At 36.8% G+C, this 21,222-nt stretch overlaps 1 protein-coding gene across 1 annotated transcript in view; it reads right to left on the bottom strand.

Moving 5' to 3' along the window:
• Positions 1 to 21,222, bottom strand: part of COL25A1 (collagen type XXV alpha 1 chain) — a 426,836-nt gene that overhangs the window by 127,598 nt on the left and 278,016 nt on the right. Inside the window, 2 exon segments of the mRNA XM_057310227.1 lie at positions 9,753 to 9,779; positions 9,926 to 9,952. Of these exon segments, the coding sequence (XP_057166210.1) occupies positions 9,753 to 9,779; positions 9,926 to 9,952 (54 nt within the window).

Below are 21,222 nucleotides of genomic sequence, written 5' to 3' on the forward strand. Positions count from 1 at the left end.
CTTTTCCATCTGAAAACGTTCATTCCATTCATTTTTAAGAAAAATGTGAAATGGTGTACATTGGCCTGAAAAGGTTGAAAAGTATATATCCTTTCAACAAATCATGTATAAATAAATCATGTACAAAAGTAAAAGGAAACTACTGCAGTTTATTTAAGCAATGAGTACAAGACTGGGGACAAATTAAATCTTTCCTTTACTTCATAAAATGGAATGAATAATTATTTTATTGTGAAGGTCACTACATTAAAAACATTGAAAGAAAACCCAATGGCTATTTAAACTGGTTGGAATCATTTTCCAGAATTCCTTGTCAGAGGGTATGTTTAGGATGGATTTTTAGTTAATTTTAATACACCCGTGGTCATTAACAGAATTTTCAGTTAAAGGCTCAAATCTCAAGCTTTCCACTACTTTGTTGTTGTTTTAATATAAGGGTTTGCAAATTGCTCACTTTTACTTCCAAATATTTTGTATAAAATTTACCCTACTGGATTACTATATTTATAGGTTTACTTATATAATTTTTTACATTAGACAAAAATATACAAGACCTAAAGTGTTTTCTTTTTCTTATTTGATGAGCTCAGCCGTACAACCAATAACTGAGATATAATTTGCAACACTGAATTCCAAGGGAAATATTCTCTACATATCAACAATTGTTTGCAAAAATAACTTACTTTTTAAAATTGACCCACATCAGGACACATTTACAAATGTTCCTAGGTTTAATTCAATCCGAGTTCTTAGTGGTTCAGAGTATGACAGAGAACACTCAAAAGAGAACTCTGATTATAAAAAATACAACACGAACGTTTGCAAATCTTAACGAGCTTGCTGTTTCCATGCCAACTTCTGCTGAATCTGGAAAGCATTAAAATAATTTTCTCACAATTTATTTCTTTCCATTGTGTTATATCCCTTCCCTTTTCACAGGCAATACATTCAGTACCAAATGAGGAGTGTATTCATTAGGGCTGAAGAGAAAGGCAAGGGTTAAGTAAATAAGGACATCAAATTAATATCCAGGCCTAAATGTTTTAGCAGAGCCAAAGAATCTGTTTAATCATTCAAGTCAACAAAGGTTAAGATAATAAAATAAACTTCTAAATGCTTTCTTTTTCTGGAACTTAATCTGTCTTGCCGAAGATGTTTTTAAGATGCTATCAGTTTTGCGTAGTCCCAGCTGTTATGAAAATTTACTTGAATACACGGGGAAGAGAAAGAATTTTATGAAAATAGTTAAACGGAGCTCCTGGGTGGCTTACTGAAACTGTGAGAGCCCAGGACTCATTTAAAACCAGCTGTTGGCTGATGATGTTAAGACCAATAACCACTAAATCTTTTACTTATCAGGCCTCTGTGTTATTTGGCAAGGTGATGGTAGCCAACTGATTAGGAGATTAATGTATAGTCAAAAGATAACTTCATGATGTTTGTTCATTTTATTGCCTAAGTTTGATTGATAAACTTGCCACAATTTCATAGCAACATAGTACCCTAATTTAAAAAGACAGTATTAAACATTAAAACAGTTTTGCTTATTTTTAAAAATATGTTTTTAAGTCACTAAGATAGGGAAAAGAAATATGAGCCATTAACATCAAAGCCTCGAGTACCATTGTGATTCCCAGGGCTGTGGTTCATGACAAGGACAGAGGCCCTTAAGAACTGGGCAAACAAGAAGTCCTTTTTGAAGAGCAATGGTAGTAGTAGTAATGGGTGCAAACAACAATAGGAAAAGCCTTGAAAGTCTTGAGTCTTTTACACTTGACATTCAGGTTCTATGATGAAGAAATATAAAGCAATCTTTTGCAAAGAGGCTCAGAATAAAAGCAGAATCAAAATACCTTGTAGAACACATAAACATAGCATTGTGAAGAGCAGAAAACAGACTTTATTCATCTGGTTATCTATCCTAGAGAAAAAAATCACTAAAAAATAGCTAATATACTGGGATCTTGATATTATACTATAATTTTCAAATTGGTGCCATCAAGTTGAAAAGAAAAATTGTATTACAGTAAGGTAACTGGGTATTCTGATGTCCCTTGGATGGGGACCAGCAGTTCCCTGTCCCCTCCTGTGACATGAGGTTCCTGGGTATGACTATGGGGCACTCACTCATTTGTTTTCTGGAGGGTCAACAGTGCATGAATTGTAACGACTGAGCCTATCACGATTGCAAAGAAAAAGGTACTCCTATTTGCACTTGTGTTCCCCAGATTTTTCACTCTTATTCACAGAGGCATGGAACTTTAAAGTTGAAAAGGTCTTACCGGACACCTGAAGGTAGTTTGCTATCATGGAAAGAGAGCAGAACTTGAAATCTGGGTTTGACCCCTAGCATTGTCTTTCGGTAGATGCATGTACAAGGATTTGTAGAAGTCATTTAACCTGCTTGAGCTCAATCCTCATCAGAAAAAAAAAAAAGGTCATATTATGGGGTGTCTGGGTGGCTTAGTCAGTTAAGTGTTCGACTCTTGCTTTCAGCTCAGGTTGTGATCTCATAGGCGATGAGATCAAGCCTCGAGTAGGGCTCCGCATTCAGCGGGGTGTCTGTGTGAGATTCTCTCTCTCCCTTTCTCTCTGCCTCTGCCCCCACTCTCACTCTCTCTCTAAAATAAATAAATAAATCTTTTAAAAACGGTCATATTATTATTTATGCTACTAACTCACAGAGTTACTTTTGAGGATAAATGAGAAAATATATGGAAAATGTAACCTGGAAGTACCTAGCCTCAAATCCTGGCTCTGTTATTGTGGACAAAATATTTAAACTTTCTAAATCTTGGTTTCTTCATCTGTTAAGTGGAAATAATGAAAGCAACTATTTCATAGGATTGTTGAAATAAGGTATGTCTTCATAGAATGGCTAGTGTATTTTAAGAGATCAATAAAATTGCTTATCATTATTATTGGTGTTATTATTTGAGCCATAGGCATTTTTGTCATCCCTGTTGTTTTAGATTGAGGTTGATGATTGTAACAACTATCTTGTTGATAGGGGAGCAGCCTGACCCACTGCGAAAGGTACAAACTAAGGGCTGAGAGAGCTGGGTGTGAGTCCATTTTCTTACCATCACAAATTATGTAAACTTGGGCAAGTTACTTCACCCCAGATTCTTCATATGCAATATGGAGAAAATGGTCAGCTATGATCTGTCAAGGACTTGTTATAGATTTTTTCATACATTATTTTATTTGATCCCTGCCATACCCATAGGTATGGCAGAGTTAGAATTTGGTGGTAGAGTTAGAATTTGGTCCCAGTCCAGTCTGATCCCAGCCCATGTGGATATATTCATCTCACCCCACTGCATGCAATTTTCCTACTTTTCTTCCCCATATTCTATCTTGCTGAACTGCAGTAAGGCTTGGAGATGATATGTGCAACTTATACAGGAAGACGTTCGGCAAGTTGTAAGACTCAGTAATTATAATTATGATGTGTGAGGTGTTACTTCCTGGTCCAATGTTTGCTAGGCCTAGAAATGCCCCTACAACTCTCTGACAGCAGGTCTCCAACCTCTGCTTGAATACAGGGTACAGTCATAGCCTCAGAACTCTGTAACACAAACTTATGAGGATGAAATGGAGTGCAGGCTTGGTGACTGACATCACAGAAAAAGCACCATCCCCACCATACAGCCCAAAGGCCTAACTGCTAAAGTACAGACATTTGCACAAATGCACTGAAGATTACTGGCAAATCTATGACGACATCCCCCCAGGAAACAAGGAAGAAAGTGCAATTCTAACGTCAGGATGCATTCATCTGTGGAAATTTAACGCTCAGTGTCTTGTAGAATAAAACCAAACGATATTTATGGTTGCTACCTCAAACATAAAATTGTAAGCTCAAAATTGGTTCAATGTACACTGACAGAAAGCTCATGCCAAAAAAGTTAGCCCACTTTCTTCTGCATTAAGACATATGCCATCAACAGTATTCAAAGATAGTCAACTTTCCTCCCGTTTACCTTATAACTTCTTGCAAACTGACTTCCACTGCTTAACAAAATCTACTCCCTTAATAGCTCATGACACCAGAACATTAAAACCATAGGCTTTTTATAGAACTCACCCCTATGGCTTTCCTTTTATTAAGAGCATTTTGTTTGCCACCTTTTTTTTTTTTAAGTAGTTCCTCCTTTAGTGTTCAAATTTTGTAGTGTCCTGGTTTTGCCTTTGAATAAATGCTCACTCTCTTTTCTGACTTCTCTTCTTTGTCCCACTCCCTAAAGGTGGATATTTCTAAAGTGATTGTCACTTCGCTCTTTCATGCACCATTTTTCCACTTCCACAATTTGAATTTTCACTCTGGGACAGTCCAGCTATGGAACTGTTATGATACCATCTCAGATTCCCAGTCTCACGCTTCCAATAGTTTGCTATGTTATTCCAGTGAAATAATTCATCCAGATCACAAATCCAACCATCCAGATCACAAATCCAACACGACAGAAATTTAACTTATTTATACTTCCGACTGTCTTCTGACCAATTTATCAAGCCAGAAACTTCAGCCCTATCCTTATGCCCTTTCTCAACATCAGCCCCTACATGCAATAAAAGATTTGTGCTGAATTTTCACCTCAGTATCTTCCTATTTCATTCCCTGACTGCATTTTTTTTTTAACTTGACCCTGGCCACAAGTCACCAATGATCACAGCTCTTGAATGTAAATCCAATATGGATTGAATTCACCTCCCACCCTCTACTTAAAGACTCTTTCTTACTAATTTCTCGTCTACTAGTGTCATCCCTGGTTTTCCCTCTCTGAGTTTTTGCTTGGCACTTGTGGCAAATCCTATCGGTGAGATTGAAACCATTCCCATAGGGTTAATGAAGTTGAAACTAGCAGAAAGTTTAAAGCTTGTTTTTCAGAGAACTATTTCCCCCTAATCAGCTATTGTGTCTTTTCAGACCGCACTAACAGATCCACTAGCAGTCTCCACAGAAGCCTAGACTCAAGGTCAACTGATATGGTTCCAGCATATGAACAGGCAAGGCCCTGCATTCAAGCAAGGCCTTGGAGAGATAATGAGTCCAAGATCCCATCCAATTTATACTAACTCTTAGAGGATTCCCATAGCCCCTTCCCCTTGTCCAATAGTTACCTCTGCCTCTGTATAGTGTTAATGTCTCTTCCCAAGGAGGAGCATAAGCTTCATTAATATAATGTACAATGCATGTAAAGTCATGTTTTCCCAGTACGCCTGTGCCACCTTATGCCCGCCTTTAAATGTGATGGCAAATCTCTCCTTTCTGAATATTCAACCCAACCCTAAATAAAAGGAACCCACTCACCCCTGCTCAGGGAGTCATAGCTTTGGAAGTTATTCCTTGTGATCTCCTTATTTGCTGCAAATAAAGTTTCCTTTATGTGACAACTCCACTTGGTGTAGTTGCTACCTGTAACTTACCAAGGAGGGAAATCACATTGATTTGGTTACAAGATGACCCAACTTTCCTTTCAACCCCAATCTCTTTGGTTCATTTCCAGCTGTGAAATAACTACGTGGCACAGTCTGGCTAATGAGACGTGAGCTGAAGTCTACTATGAAATTCATGAGAAAATTTTTGTTTTCTTGATACAGACTCCTCTCCCTTGATTCTCCCTGCTGATACAGATGTGATGGTTGGACTTGAAGCAGTCTTCTTACAATCATAAAGAAAAGGCCAAGAGATTCACAGAAACGTCACAGTTATATCATTGGATTATATAATCGTACCATAACTACCTTCTCCAAACTTCTCATTATATGAGAAAAATAAAGTCATATGGCAGGCCCCATCAAAAACATGGAGATCTCTCCCATATTTTGGTGACTCCTTTGAAATTTCTTCTTTGGCTCACCAACATAGTCCCTCCTCAATGCTGAGCTTCTCATTCTGACACTGAACTCTCTGCTGAGTGTGGGCCCTTACCTCCAAAGATACCCAATGTTTCAGACTGAGCCAGCCAATCCTCTCTACTCACTTCTCCACTGAGTACTGGTCATTATCCTTATAGACCAGGTTCTTATGACCTTGTCCAGGGTGACTGACAGTTTCTGGTCTCCTTTCAAGTCTCTTCCAATTCCACTCCATATGAAATACTATCATCAAGTAGATTTTCATAAAGAACATTTGGTAATAATACCAAAGAATCTAGTGGTAATATACATCAAAACATAATGTACTAAAAAATCTTCAATGTCTCCCTTCTGCCTATCACACTTAAACATTCAAAATGCTCCATAATACAACTTCAATAAAAATTTCAGCCTATATGATGTAATTTTTCTATATTTAACTTATATCCTTGCAAATAAAAAATATTATTGCCCTTAAATGAATCCCGCCATTTCCCACTTGTATAATACTGTTTGTATTATTTCTTCTTTCTGGAATGTGTAATGTCTTCCTCTTCTTTTCTAAAGATTATCCATTTATCAAGTCCTAGCTCAGGTGTCACCACTTCCACAGTGTCCAATGATTATTTAAAATGGAAGAATGTTCACTTATCTAGCATCTCTTGGTATTGTTATTTAAGGCATTTAACACGACCACATAGTTTTCTTATTCAGGCACCCATGAGATTATTAGCAACTTGAGGGCAGTAATGATGTAATGATATTTTATTTTAACATTCAACAATTATTTATTGAGTCCTAATTGTTCTAGCTGATGGTGGTATGAACAAGATAGACCAAACCCTTGCTCTCATAGAGTTTATGTAAATGGTAGAGCATGTTTTACAGATAACAAGCAAGTAAATAAATACACAAAATAGGAGAATCTCAGATTTAGATTGCATAGTTGGGGAAGTTCTCCCCAAGGAGGTATTTGAGATGAAATCTCAGTCATAAGAAGAACCCAATCACCAGAAGACAGCAAATAGAAAATTATCCAGTTAGGAACCAGTATGATGTGTTTGAAGTACACATAGAGGACTATGTGGCTAGAGCACAGTGAGGGGAAGAGAAGAGTGGTGTGACATGAGGTTAGAGAGTTAGGCAAGGGCCAGATCTTGAAGGTTCATTAAGGCCAAGAAAAGTGGTTTGGATTTCATCTTAAGGTTTAAAACAAGGAGTAACATGATCTGATTTACAATATAAAATGATCTCTCTGGCTGCTGTGTAAAAAATGGATTATACAGGGTAAAGAGTGAAGCAAGATTACTTGGAAGGCTGCCACAGTAGTCAAGAAGATGAAATGATAGTAGGTTGAGTTTGGTGGTAGTAGAGGAGAGAGAAAGTGGATCCATTTATAGTTTCTGTAGTATTAAGCATGGTATCTTGAAGATAACAGAAGTTCAATGCATATTGCTAAATATATGTACAAGTGTTTCAAAATAGTTTCACCTTCTTAATGTCTATATTATCTTCAATACTTTCCTGCTTTGAATCACATAATATGGCTTAATATATTCCTGTTTGACACTTGGGAAGCCAAAAAGAAAAAAAAATGGAGCCCATATTTAAGGAAACAGTGGAAATCCTGTAACAATAGGTGAGCTAACAAAGAACTGAAATGATGGAGGGTCATATTGCTAATTATGGAAAGAAATAAGTTACTTGAAACAAATGGTAAAAAGTCGAATTAAAAAACTATGATAGGATAAAAATGGGCAGGGTATTCAAGTACAAAGATCTACATTTTAGAAAAGAGAGTCTCCATGAGCATTAGCTGGAATACTGTGCCTACAGATGATGTGAGTAAAGTGAATTCTCATTAAAACTGAAGACTTTTCCAGTTTTAACTTACTTTTGATTTCTCTGGAAATATAAACCCTTCATTTTACTATCTGGATATGATAAATTTCCTAATAAGTACCTAATACTTTCTTACTAGAAAGTAAGGTTTATTTTTCAGAGAGCGCTACATGTGACCTGCCTTGTTTCTAAATTAGGAATCTGAGAAAAGACAGGCAATTTGGTGGGTTCTCTTTTCTTCACATATACTTCCCAGGACATTTTAGATTTTCACCCGTGAAGATTCACCCTGCATGATAAAATCAATCCAAATTCCTTCAACAAAAAGCAAAATCCTGGGGAAAATGGGATCAATTTTTGCCACTTTCCACCTGAAATGCTAAATGGGCCCTGAATCGTGTGAAACTTGGCCTCAGTCAGTGTGAAAACTGGCTGAAATCTGTATGGAAGGCAGTCTGGGTTCGTCAAAGTAGTTCATGAACTTTGGCCAAACTTGCAAGGAACCTGGTCCAAGTCTTAGTTTGTAATGCAACATGAAACCAGGTGAATTGCACATGGTTTCAGGTTTCATCCTGAAAATTTGGCCTGGCTTTATAATCAATCATCACTTTTTGGAACGATGAAAGCCAACACACCTTTTTGAAAATGAGGACTGCATGCATACTGATGACAGCTAAGCTGTGAACCACCCCTTCACTTCCTTTGCCAAAAGAAGATTTCTCAGAATGGAAACAGTTTCCCCCTTAACCTGGAAAGGGCAAGTTGAGTGATTTTGATATTTCGTGTAGAAAGAAATGATACTCAATACATGGAGACATGCCATGTGAAATAATCACCACATACAGAGCAAGTGGCTATACTCTAATCATTTAAGGTTATGAGAATTTTATTCCATTCACATCCATGACAGATATCATGATGTTTAATCTCCTTGACCATTAACATGAGCTTTTAGCTTGAAGTTAGTCATCAGCTAGAATAACTGCCATGAGAAACGAAATGCTCTGAGGCATGGTCATTATTTTTATATAAAGAAATGGCTGAAGAATGGAAAGGAAAACAAATCAGAGCATACCTTTTATCTAGCTTAATAAACATGCAGAGATAAAACTACAAATTTTTCAGGTTTGCATCAACTGCATCTTTTGCAATAAAACCCCTACTGCAGTATAAGTGAATTCAATAATTAACTATACACCATGCATTTTACAAAAATACTACAGTTTCTGTTTTCAACCTGAAAGTTTTAAGTGTGCTTTTCCACTGTAAAAAATGACTCTTCAACCAAATACTCGCTTTTGTGCATAGTGACATGAGAAAATTGAGAGGTATGTCTGAGCGGAGCCACTACATCATTGGAACAGTATGTCTGAACATTTGGGTAATAAGGCACAGATGTGAAGCAGAGGACTTGGCACTACCAAGGTAACAACAAAGCATTCACCATTGTGTTATAGTGGTTAAAAGAGCCACATTTGAGAAGAATAAAAGAATGACCCTCCTCCCTGGAATGCTAAATTATATTACACCTTTTATCTGCTTAAAAATCTATAAAAAATAAGAAATTCAAATAAGTATTATTCAGGTTTATGATGAAGAATAAAAAATATAAAATGCATTAATATTTTCATCTATAATATAATATATTTATGCAATAGCACATAAAGTTTAACTGCAGAAAAAGGCCAAATTCAACAGAAATCCGAATGGCCTCTATACTGCAAAACGATGCGTGCAAATCTGAAGGACCCAATAGCCATTGGAATGGTGGTTATTATTGACTTTTTAGTAGTGATTCTGGTCCTTCATCAGTAGGGCGAATTATTGTACAGTGTCCTATGTACAGGTCTCAAGTTAAAGCAATGCTACAGGAGATACCCATTAATTATTATTAAGGCTATTTCACTTATAAGTGGGATGGTATTTTTTGCCAGCTCTTACTAAACCATGACACAAAGGCAGTTATAAAGCCAGGGCCACTTTAATTCAATAAGTTTGGAGCTGAAAGCCAATTTTCTGCCCAGGATTGGAAGAATACAACTTACCCGAGGTCCCTGATCACCTTGTTCTCCCTGTAGAGTAGGAAGATGAGATGATAGATAGTTTTAGCATAAAGTCTGCGTGTGGTGCTCATTACAAAGACCGAAATATCACATAGCATAGATCGCATCAACAGATTTCCACTAACGTAATTTGCTTCTGCTATACATTGTCTTACCTTATCACCTTTTGGACCAGGAGGGCCCTAAAAAAAAGAAAAAGAAAGAAAACAATTTGTAATAAATTTAAAAAATTGTAGCTTGAATAGATCAGCTAGTTAGATGTAAGATTCATGCAAAGGGTAAAGTGGTATACCTGTCAATGAGGTTTATCAAGGAATTTTGGGTTCTAAACTATAATTGTAAGATGGTTAGAATGTGAAACTGGTATAATACATATACTATTATATATATATAGTGTAATGGTATATATAGTATGGTATGTGCCATATACCCATAAAATATGGTACTATACCATAGTATGTAGTATATATACTGTTATACTACACACACACACACACACACACACACAGAAAAGTGCACTAAGTCCACATGTCATAAGTATATAATATGCTGGATAAATTTTCACAAGCTAAACATACCTATGCAAGTAGAACCCAGCTAAGGAAACCAAGAAGGGCCTGTGGTGACATTTTCTTGTCATTACTCTCAACCAACAGTGACTACTATTTCTGACCTCTGACAAAACAGTTTGTCTGTTTTTGTACTTTACAGAAATGAAATCATACCAGTATGCATCTGACCTCCTTTGCTCAATATGTGCAAAATGTATGCATAATTTTTTGTGTAGCTATAGATCGTTTGTTTTTACTGCTTTATGATATTTCATCATATGAATAAACCAGAATTTATTTGTTTATCCTACTTGGTTGATGGCCAATTGTTTCTAGGAGTTTCTGGGTCTTCACTACTGAAAATAGTGCTGCTATAAATATCCTAGTTTATGTCTTTAGATTAAAAACTGTATGCATTTCTGTTGGGTGTAAATCTAGTTATAGAAAATACCTAATAGGTTCAGTTTTAGTAGGTAATGACAAAGAGTCTTCCAGTGTGGTTCTAACAACTTACACTCCCATCACCAGTGTACAAGAATTTCAGTTCCCCTATATCATCACTCATACTTGGTATTTTCCAGCCTTTCTTGTTTTAGACATTCTAGTGGGAGGTGTAGTATTTTCACACTATTTTAGTTTGTATTTCTCCAATGATTAATTAGCTGAACTCCTTTTAATGCATGTGTTGTTCATTTTGCATCTTCACCCACAAGGTGTCTATTCACGTCTTTTGCCCTTTTCTTATTGAGTTGTCCTTTAGACTTACTAGAGTTCTTTACATATTATAATATCTACACATATCGAGAGAGAGGTGTGAGAGTACTTTACATTATTCTGAATAAGAATTTTCTAGCAGTTATTTTTTGCAAATATATTCTCCCACGTCGTGTATTGTGTTTATACTCTCTTAACTGGGTTTTGATGAACGGAAGTTCTTACTTTTAATTAAACTCCATTTAACATTTTTTTCTCTTTATCTTTTTTTGTATGCCCCTTAAGAAGTCTTTCCTTACTCCAAGGTCATAAAGAGAATCTTCTATGTTTATTCTAATAGCTAAAAGCTTTTGAAACTAATATAACACTGTATGTTAATTACACTGGAATTAAGCTTTTTAAATTAAAATAAATAAAAGATATAGTGTATACATACATATGATAGAATATCACCAAGCCATAAAAAACATGAAATCTTGCCATTTGTGATAACATAGATGGATCTAGAGGGTATGATGCTAAGCAAAATATGTTAGAGAAAGACAAATACCATATGATTTTACTCATATGTAATATTTAAGAAACAAAACAAAAAAAGAAAAAAAGAGACAAAAGAGCAGACTCTGAACTATAGAGAACAAACTGGTGGTTGCCAGAGGAGAGGTTGGTGGTTGGTGGGGGGATGGGTGAAATAGGTGATGGGGATTAAAAGTACATTTATCATGATGAGCACTGAGTAATGTATAGAATTGTCAACTCACTATATTGTACACCTAAAATAAATGTAACACTGTATGTTAAACGTATATTGTTTAGGATGGCATGTGCCAAATTGAAGGAAAAAAATCAACGATAAAAAGATAAAATAAAAAATAGAGGCTTTATTACTTTGTTTTTTATGCTCAGACCAGAATGTGTGTGGAACTGATTTTGTGCATGATGTGGGGTCAAAGTCAAGATCCTTTTTTTCTCCTATGTGGATATCAAATTAACCCAATACCACTGATTGTAAATGAATCTTTCCCCCATTGTAGTACAGTGTTATCTTTGTCATAAATCAGATAACCATATAGATGTGGCTCTTTGTAGGATTTTCTACTTTGTTGGGCAGCTGTCCATTCTTAAGCCACATTGAGATTTTCTTTATCTTGAACAAAAATGCCAGCAGGACATACTAATTCTAGAGGCATCAATGCTTTTTCCCCCCCTAGTTCTTAAAGATGAAATCATGTTTCAGGGTTCAGCCTACTTGAGGAATTAGAACATGTCAGAGTTACCTTCAATCTCTCAGTTTCACCTTTAGCAGGGCTGGGAGACAAGTGTTAAGTCTAGACTAGAAGCCCAGCCAAGGTTCTGGCAAAGTACTCCTTCCTAAGTCCTTGCAATGTCACTTCAGGTGGAAATGTGGGAATACTCTGTCTACTCAAATATCTCCTGTTAAGTATCCACTACAGAGGAACTATACTAAATTCCTACTCTCACTTGTGACACTTCTGGTAACAGCTGTGAGGTTATCATGAACTTAATAATAACAATAATATCATGTCTTGTAGTTTATATATTTTACCATCAACAAAGAACTTTCACCTGTTATTGTATTTAACCTTGTCCCAATCCAATGAAGACAGTATTATGATATTCCTTTTATAGATGCCAAAAATAAAACTCAAAGATTATCAAGGTTAGGTCTCTTGCAAGTGAGTTAGCTAGGACTTTAACCTAGTCTGTGTGACTAAGTTAGGATGATAAGTGTTGGGACACAGCTCTAGAACTAGATTCTCATAAAGAATGACTACTGTGTGCCTTCCTTCAACAGATGCCTTCTGAAATGCCTCCCAATTACATTTCCCAGTATCCTGGGTAGTGATCCCAAGATCTTAAGTTCAAAATAAGAGAAAGAATAATTGTGGAGGGTTGGGGGTGGGGAGAGCTAAGATAATGGAATCAACTAAACAAATCCTTGTTCTCTTATATCAAAAATAATTTTGCCATTAAAACAAAGAGAAATCAAGGAAATTATTTTCTTTATGTTTTCAGTTAAAGTTTAATATTTTATTAATGTTTTCAGTGAATCAAGTAGTGAGTAATTGGTATAGACTGTGTGTCTGCCTCTGTAAAATTAAGTTCAATGAATTTATTTGGTCATTTTTAACACACATAAAATGTTCTCTAATGCGCTACAAGTAGGGCTTTATTTTTGGTGGGACAAAGGAAACCCCCAAAACGAGTGAAAGGATACCTACCATCAAGTTTAAGAAATACAATGGAGATTCTAGTCTTGATTTAAATAGCATGTTATTTGGGGCACCTCGGTGGCTCAGTTGGTGAAGCGTCTGCCTTCAGCTCAGGTCATGATCCCAGGGTCCTGGGATCACATCCCACATCGGGTTCCCTGCTCCATGGGGAGTCTGCTTCTCCCTCTGCCTCTTATCTCTGTCTCTCATGAATAAATAAATAAAATCTTAACTAGCATGTTATTTAAGTCTATTTTGATTTTTATATACATTTGTCAAATGCCTATAAAGAGTTTGGCAATGTTCTAGGCACTGGTGGAAGATATGGTAGGAGAAGCTGATTTAGAAAACTTGAATGGTCTGTTTTGGGAAAGCTTAATAGTCTAGTGCCACAGTTAAACACTTCTCAATACTAGCATTAAGAAAAACTCCCCTAGAAACACAGCTACTATAAAGTTACTTACAGTCACTATGGAGCCCCATCCATTCCTCCACCCCTTTCCCTCCAAAAGCATCTTCTCTTCAAAGTTTAGTTTGTTTTTGCTGGTGAGATTTCAGAGGCCAAGCCTCTCATTGTACCAGTCCTCTAATGGCACTTTATTAGGTTATATGGCATGTTTGAGGTCAAGGCTTTTCTAAAACAATTTTACAGTGGGGAGCAGAAATGACTTTTTTTCCCCAAAGTCCAATAACTAATGCCAAAGCCACATATGAAAACTAGACCTCTTTAGACAGCTTGCCATAAGCAAGGCTCCTTAATACACGAACACATAAAAATTTGCATTCACAATTGAGGAATAAAATACTGCTGCTTCAAAAGGGGATGTTTCTGAGCAGACAGGATGGCGTCCTGGCACCTGCCAGCTCAAGACAGACCCGAAGCAGAGGTCAACCTCCATTCACAGCTGTGGCGGCTGCTTCGGACACTCCAGACCCCACTTGTGCTCTTGGGATTAATGGCAGGTGTTTTCTTCTGCTCTGACTGAAATCCCACTCTTCTTTCTGAATTGGATCCTCTTCACTGCAAATATGGATTGAATTTGAAGAAAAACGTGGATGACCTTAGTGAACACAGATAGTATTTCAAAATTTGGGAGCCATGGTTTTCTTTTAGGTCAAAATATTACAAATGAAAGAAAGGTTTCTTCGATCATTAACTTTTAAAATTAAAGCTGAGTCACTGTTTAAGCTATTTTTGTCTCTAGATTGATATTAACTAAAGGATAGGCAACAATTAAAATTAATGAATATTTGAATTACAGTGTATTTTACCATGGCATTTTGTTGCTTCCAACTGCACCAAGTTAACAATTTAATAGTTAGTGGACATATTTATTATTCAGGTATCAGTACCAGTGACTCATTGGTAACTATTTGAAAATACAACTTTATTGCTAAAACAAGGTTGAGGTCAATGGTAAGTAAATATGGTAAAATTAGTGGTCATAAATAAGGGAATAGTGAGTCATTATTTATGACTCTTTATGTAAGGCTTCTTTTAGGATTCTTGTCCTTCTGGTCTGGCCCAATAGGTTGGAGTCAGATCTTTTATCATGTCCATTTAAATAAATAAATAAGAATATTTGAAATGGTTATTTCTAGTTTTATCTTATTAGCCCTAATTACATAAATTTTAAAAGTGCTAACAAAGCTTTTATTATTAGTGTTCTTACTCAGTAGTTCGAACATTTCTTTTAGAGTATTGTTAGAGTGTTATTAATTTACTACCAAAGTATTTATAAATAGCAATGGCAAACTTCAAATTAGCCCCTCTTCAAATGATTTCAAATTCAGAATTTATGGCAACAATTCTTCTGTTTATACCAAGCCTTTAATGTGGATCTTGGCCTAAACCAATTTCAGTCTCCCCAAGTCTATTTCTATCGAAGTAGCTAAGATTTTAGATCTTTTTCCATGCTCTATTACCTATTTCCATTAAATTATAAAACCAAAGTAAAAGCATTATGAATGAGAGGAGCAATAATTGAGATTCAGTAAAATGTTGGATTTCATTCTGCATAAAAGTAATCAAAATATAGCTGGAAAAGACACATATTCATGGAGCCTGGATATCCCAATTAAGAACTTTCATTCACTAGAACTGTAAATGTTGCCTACTTTGAATGGCAAAAGCTAAAGGGGGAATGATTTTTTTAAAGATGGCAATCATGAAAATGAAATTAAATTCTGCTGGAAGTTAAAAAAAAAAAAGGAAAAAGAGCAAACCCTGGACATTCTTGGCAGTCAGAGCTGCTGGAATAAGAATGGAATTATGATTTTTATCCCAGAAAAGTCTAGATCATTTTCATTTTTGAAATATAACAACCTTTCTCTGATTCATCTTTTCATTACCATAGAATTATGAAGACCAGCAAGTTTCATTTTCTAAGCTTTTACGGCCAACTACCAGCCAGTCAATGTGCCCTGAGTCTGGAGGAAGGTTATGTAACCGTAATTGTAATCAGTGGAATGAATGCTGTGCTGTGGCAGTACAGAGAGAAAAGTAAGTGGGAGAACTGGAGCTCCAAAGATGATATTGGAACTGGCTCTTGAAAGTTGGCCAGAGATAAAGGGGACTGGGCAGTGGTGAAGCAGTTCAGGCAGAAGGGGAGAACATGCATAAGTGTGAAAGAACATCATGCTATCAGAAAAGACAAGGAGTTCAGGGGAGTAAGAACATATGTGGTGTAGGGAGTGGAAATGGGGAATAGTAAGATTTGGGAAAGAGATTTGAGAAGGTTGGCTAATAATACCCAAGTCCCTGGGCTGAATTCTGTTATCAATTTAACAAGGGAGTGGTAAGATCAAGTGTGCTCTGTGGGACTCTGAGAGCATGGAATGTTATCCTTCTTAGGAAGTTGTTGCTTTGGTCCAGGGGACAGATGATCGTGGGAGCAAAGGAAAAGTTCTAGATTCAAAAGACATTTCTGAGATAGAACCAACAAGACCAGTTAATGGAATAGACATGAGAGCCACTGACAGATCACCAACATGGTGATTCATTTGAAAGTTCATAATGTAGTGCATTAGTAGAAAATGGTTGACCTACACTGCTTCAACTCTGATGAACACAGGAGCTCCAGAGCCAAATGAACCACATAGAATTTTAAATCTAGTTTTAGGGGTATTCAAATCCAAACTGACTGTTGGCGGCCTTGGCTGGCCCAATCAGAAGTAGTTGAGAAAAAGAGAAAATTCTCTATCATCGCTGTTGGGTAAAAGGAGCACAGATGACATATGGCGGCCATATTGCGCAGCCATCCTTCCTCTGTGTTAACTTATTAATAAAGTACACCTTTATTACGTTTCTTCATCTGCTTTTTATACTGTAAGCTGAACATGGGCTTACTATATTTAAAAGCTATAATTTCCCCAATTTTTTTTTAAGGATAAGGAAGACAAAGTCTACCGCATTGGCTGTTCTCAGGCATTCTTGCAAACATTACCTTATCAATGTTCACAGTCTCCTACTGAGGAAGGAAACAGGGAATATCCCATTTCCCCTTGTTCAAGTAGGATAAAAGCCTCAATTCTACAGATGGTACGATTTCTGCCTACTTTCTGACCATTATGCCAATGAGATGAATGTTCTAAAGCCATACCTTCATGAATAAATTGAATTTGGTAGTTTTTAGCAGGTATCTGAAACTCACAAAATCATACTGCAAATAGTATTAACAATGGAAAAAAATAAGGACCCTTGCTATTTTCATGTCAATAAATCTACCATACTTCTGAGTAAAGTGTTTTGTATATGCATTTAGCTTAGGCTCATTTCTAACTAAAATGTGAACATGTGTTCTTCCAAGTATATACTTAAAACCTTGAACTCTAATATGTAGTTTTTTAGCTTTACTAACATAATACATATTTTTAGGGACATTTCTTCCCAAAATCACTTTTTTCTGTTTCATAGACTTTTAACTTTACAAATAACTTCAACAGGTAATGTGTAAATTTTAAACTTTTTATGGAAAACCTGACATGACATAGTGAAAAGGAGCACATGCTCCCCAATGTTCATAGCAGCATTGTCCACAATAGCCAAACTGTGGAAGGAGCTGAGATGCCCTTCAACAGACAAATGGATAAAGAAGATGTGGTTCATATATACAATGGAATATTACTCAGTCATCAGAAAGGATGAATACCCACCATTTGCATTGACATGGACAGAACTAGAGAGGATTATGCTAACTGAAATAAGTCAAGCAGAGAAAGACAATTATCATATGGTTTCACTCATATGTTGAACAGAAGGAATAGCACAGAGGACCACAGGGGAAGGGAGGGAAAACTGAATGGGAAGAAATCAGAGAGGGAGACAAACCATGAGAGACTCTGGATTCTGGGAACCAAACTGAGGGTGACAGAAAGGAGGTGGGTTGGGGGATGGAGTAACCTGGTGATGGGTATTAAAGAGGGCACGTGTGGTGATGAGCACAGGGTGTTATATGCAATTAATGAATTGTTGAACACTACATCAGAAACTAATTATGAACTGTATGCTGGCTAACTGAACATTAAAAAAAAAAGAATTATACCACAAAATTGTAAATAACCTAAATGTCTATCAGTAGGGGTATGGCAAATAAAGTATTATCTACCCACACTGTGCAGTTAAAATAAATGAAGTAGAGCTATGGTGCACTAATAAAAGATTTTCAAGGAAGGAAGGAAGGAAGTTAGGAAGGAAGAAAGGAAGGAAGGAAGGAAGGAAGGAAGGAAGGAAGGAAGGAAAAGAGTAAACCTGACATGAAAATGTAGGAGGTCCTATATGTAAGTATAGATCTGTGTGTGTGTGTGTGTGTGCGCGCGCACGCGTGCACGTGCACGTGCTTGCATATAATTTCTTTTTAAATGCTTCAGAAAAAAAAATAAAAATAAAAAGCAAAAGTTTAGGGGCACCTGTCTGGCTCAGTCCCCTAAGCGTCTCCCTTCGGCTCAGATCATGATCCCAGAGTCCCGGGATTGAGCCCCACATTGGGCTCCTTGCTCAGTAGGGAGGCTGCTTCTCCCTCTGCCCCTCCCCCTGCTCATGCTCTCTCTCTTTCACTCTCTCTTTCTCAAATAAATGAATACAATCTTTTGGAAACTTAAAAAAGCGAAAGTATAATTTGGAGAAATTATTTCAAAATAAAGTACATCAAGTGTCTTGGTGGTTAAGAGCTCAAGCTTCGGAGTCAAACACAGTCAGACTGAAATGCTGGCTGTGATCACTTGTGTGAATTCTGGTAGGTTAATTAAACTCTTTAAGCCCCAGTTTCTTCATCTGTAAAATGGGGAAAACAATGCTTATTATTTGGCTAACATAAAACACTGTCCATGAAACAATTTGTGGAATGTCTGACTGACCAATGGTAGTGATTATTAAGTACACAGTTAATGTTTTTAATATTTTAATTACGATAAACATAAAATAAATTTTTTTCTCAGATATTTGACCTGAGGGCAAAGAAGGTAAACATACTGATTTCCTAAAATCAAGAGTCCACGTGGTAAGAAATGTCAGGCATATGGTTGAAAATGTTTGGAGAATACAAAGGTTTAATACAGCTCACCTCGATATTTAGGAACTATTACCAAAAGAAAACCAAAGCAAGACAAAAACAGTTCATTGTAGTTTTAACCACATTACTTTAATGACTAACCAAGACTATATTTTAGGCCCTAGAACTACCTAGTCGCCTCCAGCATACAGTAGGTGCTCAATCAATTTTTGCTGAATTGAAACACCCAGAAAGAAAAGAATGCAATAAAACTCTCGGTGTTCAAAGCACCAACATATGAAGAATTATACAAGAACCAGATTCAATGTTGCTGCAGAAGAACCGTGTTTATTACAGTGTCAAACTCTGCTAAGCCAGGGAAGGGAATTATAGCTATAAACAGATTTATAGCTTCAGACTTTACACCTTTCATTCTGCATTGAAGATTAAAAGAGACCCAGCAGAAAAGGGGGTAGGTATAAACAGAAATTTCACATATCAAAACCAGCCCTACTTATTGCAAAACTAATTTTTACAGCTATTCTTTTCTGGGCATTTTCTGTGGTGAGATCGTAACTTTTAAGTTTTTTTGTGATGTCAGTTCAAGCCCTGAACGAGGGTCTATATGTGCCCACGATCAGTCTTAAATCATAAGCAGCTGCCATAAGGAAACAATTAGTGGGGTCTAGCACTAAAAGAAAATTTAGAAACAGCAAACACTTAAAAAGGACTCTCAAAAGTAAGACTGATGTAGCTCAATGGAGTTAAGGGCTTATAAAACAGCAGGAATCGGGAAAGCTCCCTCTGGCTTTCTTTTCTAACACAATACAAATTAAACACAGCGAAGTTACTGCTCCTGACAATCAAAACCCAGGGCTCCCCTCTCTCTAGCCTCATCCCCTATATCCAAATGTCTTAAGTGACCGCTAAACTTTTTTTAACTTTTTTTTTTTTTTTTTTACCTATTTTTAAGAGGTCAAATAAAATGAACTCCATGGTGAAAGACTTGGAATCCCAAACATTCCTTTTGTTGAAAGAAAGTATCAACTTGCTCTCTAAATGCCCACAGTAGCCCCTGTGATTTTATAGCTAATGGTGTAAGCTATGGTACAATACTCTTACCCTCCTCAGTAGAATTCAAACGTATTCAGAGGTACACCCATCTTTAAACTTGGGGTTTAATTTACAATAATTTATTTCAGCGTGCTTCCTATTATACTATCCCAACCCAATTTTGCCCAGGCTACTCGGGAAAGCCTGGTTTGCAGGTCAGTTCGATTCTTTGCTTCATTCGTAGTATTTTATAAAGCAATGCAGTTTTGTGAAGGGCAACTGAGCACAACACAGGGATAAGGACAGATATCTCTTTGAGTCTAAGGAGATATGGAGAAGGAATAAAAATCAGTCAACTGTCAAAGGAGACCAGGAGAGGCTGAATCTCAGGTCTTGTCTATGATTCTCAAGCTTCCCATATAAATTAGAAGCCCAGTTTCTCTCACTCTCAGCTGATGACTAAAAAGATCAAAAGCTTTTAACATAAGCTTTGTACAACTACTGTGCTCTCCATCTCCGGATTCTTCTGTAGCTTCATCTCCTCTCTCTGTGGAGCGAAGGTAATATCGTACCTATGCACGCATGCCTCCTCCCCAACCTTGCCTGCTATGTATCATTGCTCTCATTGTCTTTTCAACCAATGCAATTCCCTTGGGTTCTTCCCCTTGCTCCCCAAACACATCCATTCACCCTCCCCAAAACTCAAAGGGAAGAAAAGTTGCTTTCGCCCTCTATTCCCTCACTTTAAGGTCCTATCTTCTCCTGACTACATCCATCAAACTTGTTTAATAATAGGTTGGCCATAGCAAAGAAAGAAAATTGGATTTGAAGAAAGAGAAGGGAGGTAGCAGAGTAGAAGTCATATTTTTACAGTCTGGTTTTAGGAAAAATAAAGTAACATGAGTTGAAATACATATTGGTCTTGGGGGCATTTCTTTCCCTTAGGAAGAAGAAAGCTGAGCTATGAGAAGGGAAACTGCTGAGCCAGTCTTTGGGGCCCTGGAAAGGAGTCACCCTGGGTTAAACTAAAACTAAATAAACCAGAGCTTTGGGGAGGAAGGGTTGACAAAACTCAAATATGTCATGATTGCCCAAATTTGTGTCTAAACCTTTTGTCTTTTCACTTTACTCCCTTCATCAGCTATCAAATGTACCCTCAAGGCTTTAATTATTACCTGACTTATGTCCTCAATTCTTTTCCAGCCTGCAGTACCGCATTCCCAACTGCTCACCAGATGTCTAAGCCAAGATATGCCATCATCAGCGCAAACTCATCATTCTCAAACCAAACTTCTCAATTTCTACTGCAAGCCACTCATGACCCCTGACCTTCCTGTTTTTGTTAAACACACCACTACTCCTTCAACTCTAAAAGGTCAGTGTTATGTCGGATTTGGCAAATGGAATCGAT

The sequence above is a fragment of the Ursus arctos genome, unplaced genomic scaffold (genome assembly GCF_023065955.2).
Source record: "Ursus arctos isolate Adak ecotype North America unplaced genomic scaffold, UrsArc2.0 scaffold_11, whole genome shotgun sequence".
Taxonomy (NCBI): domain Eukaryota; kingdom Metazoa; phylum Chordata; class Mammalia; order Carnivora; family Ursidae; genus Ursus; species Ursus arctos.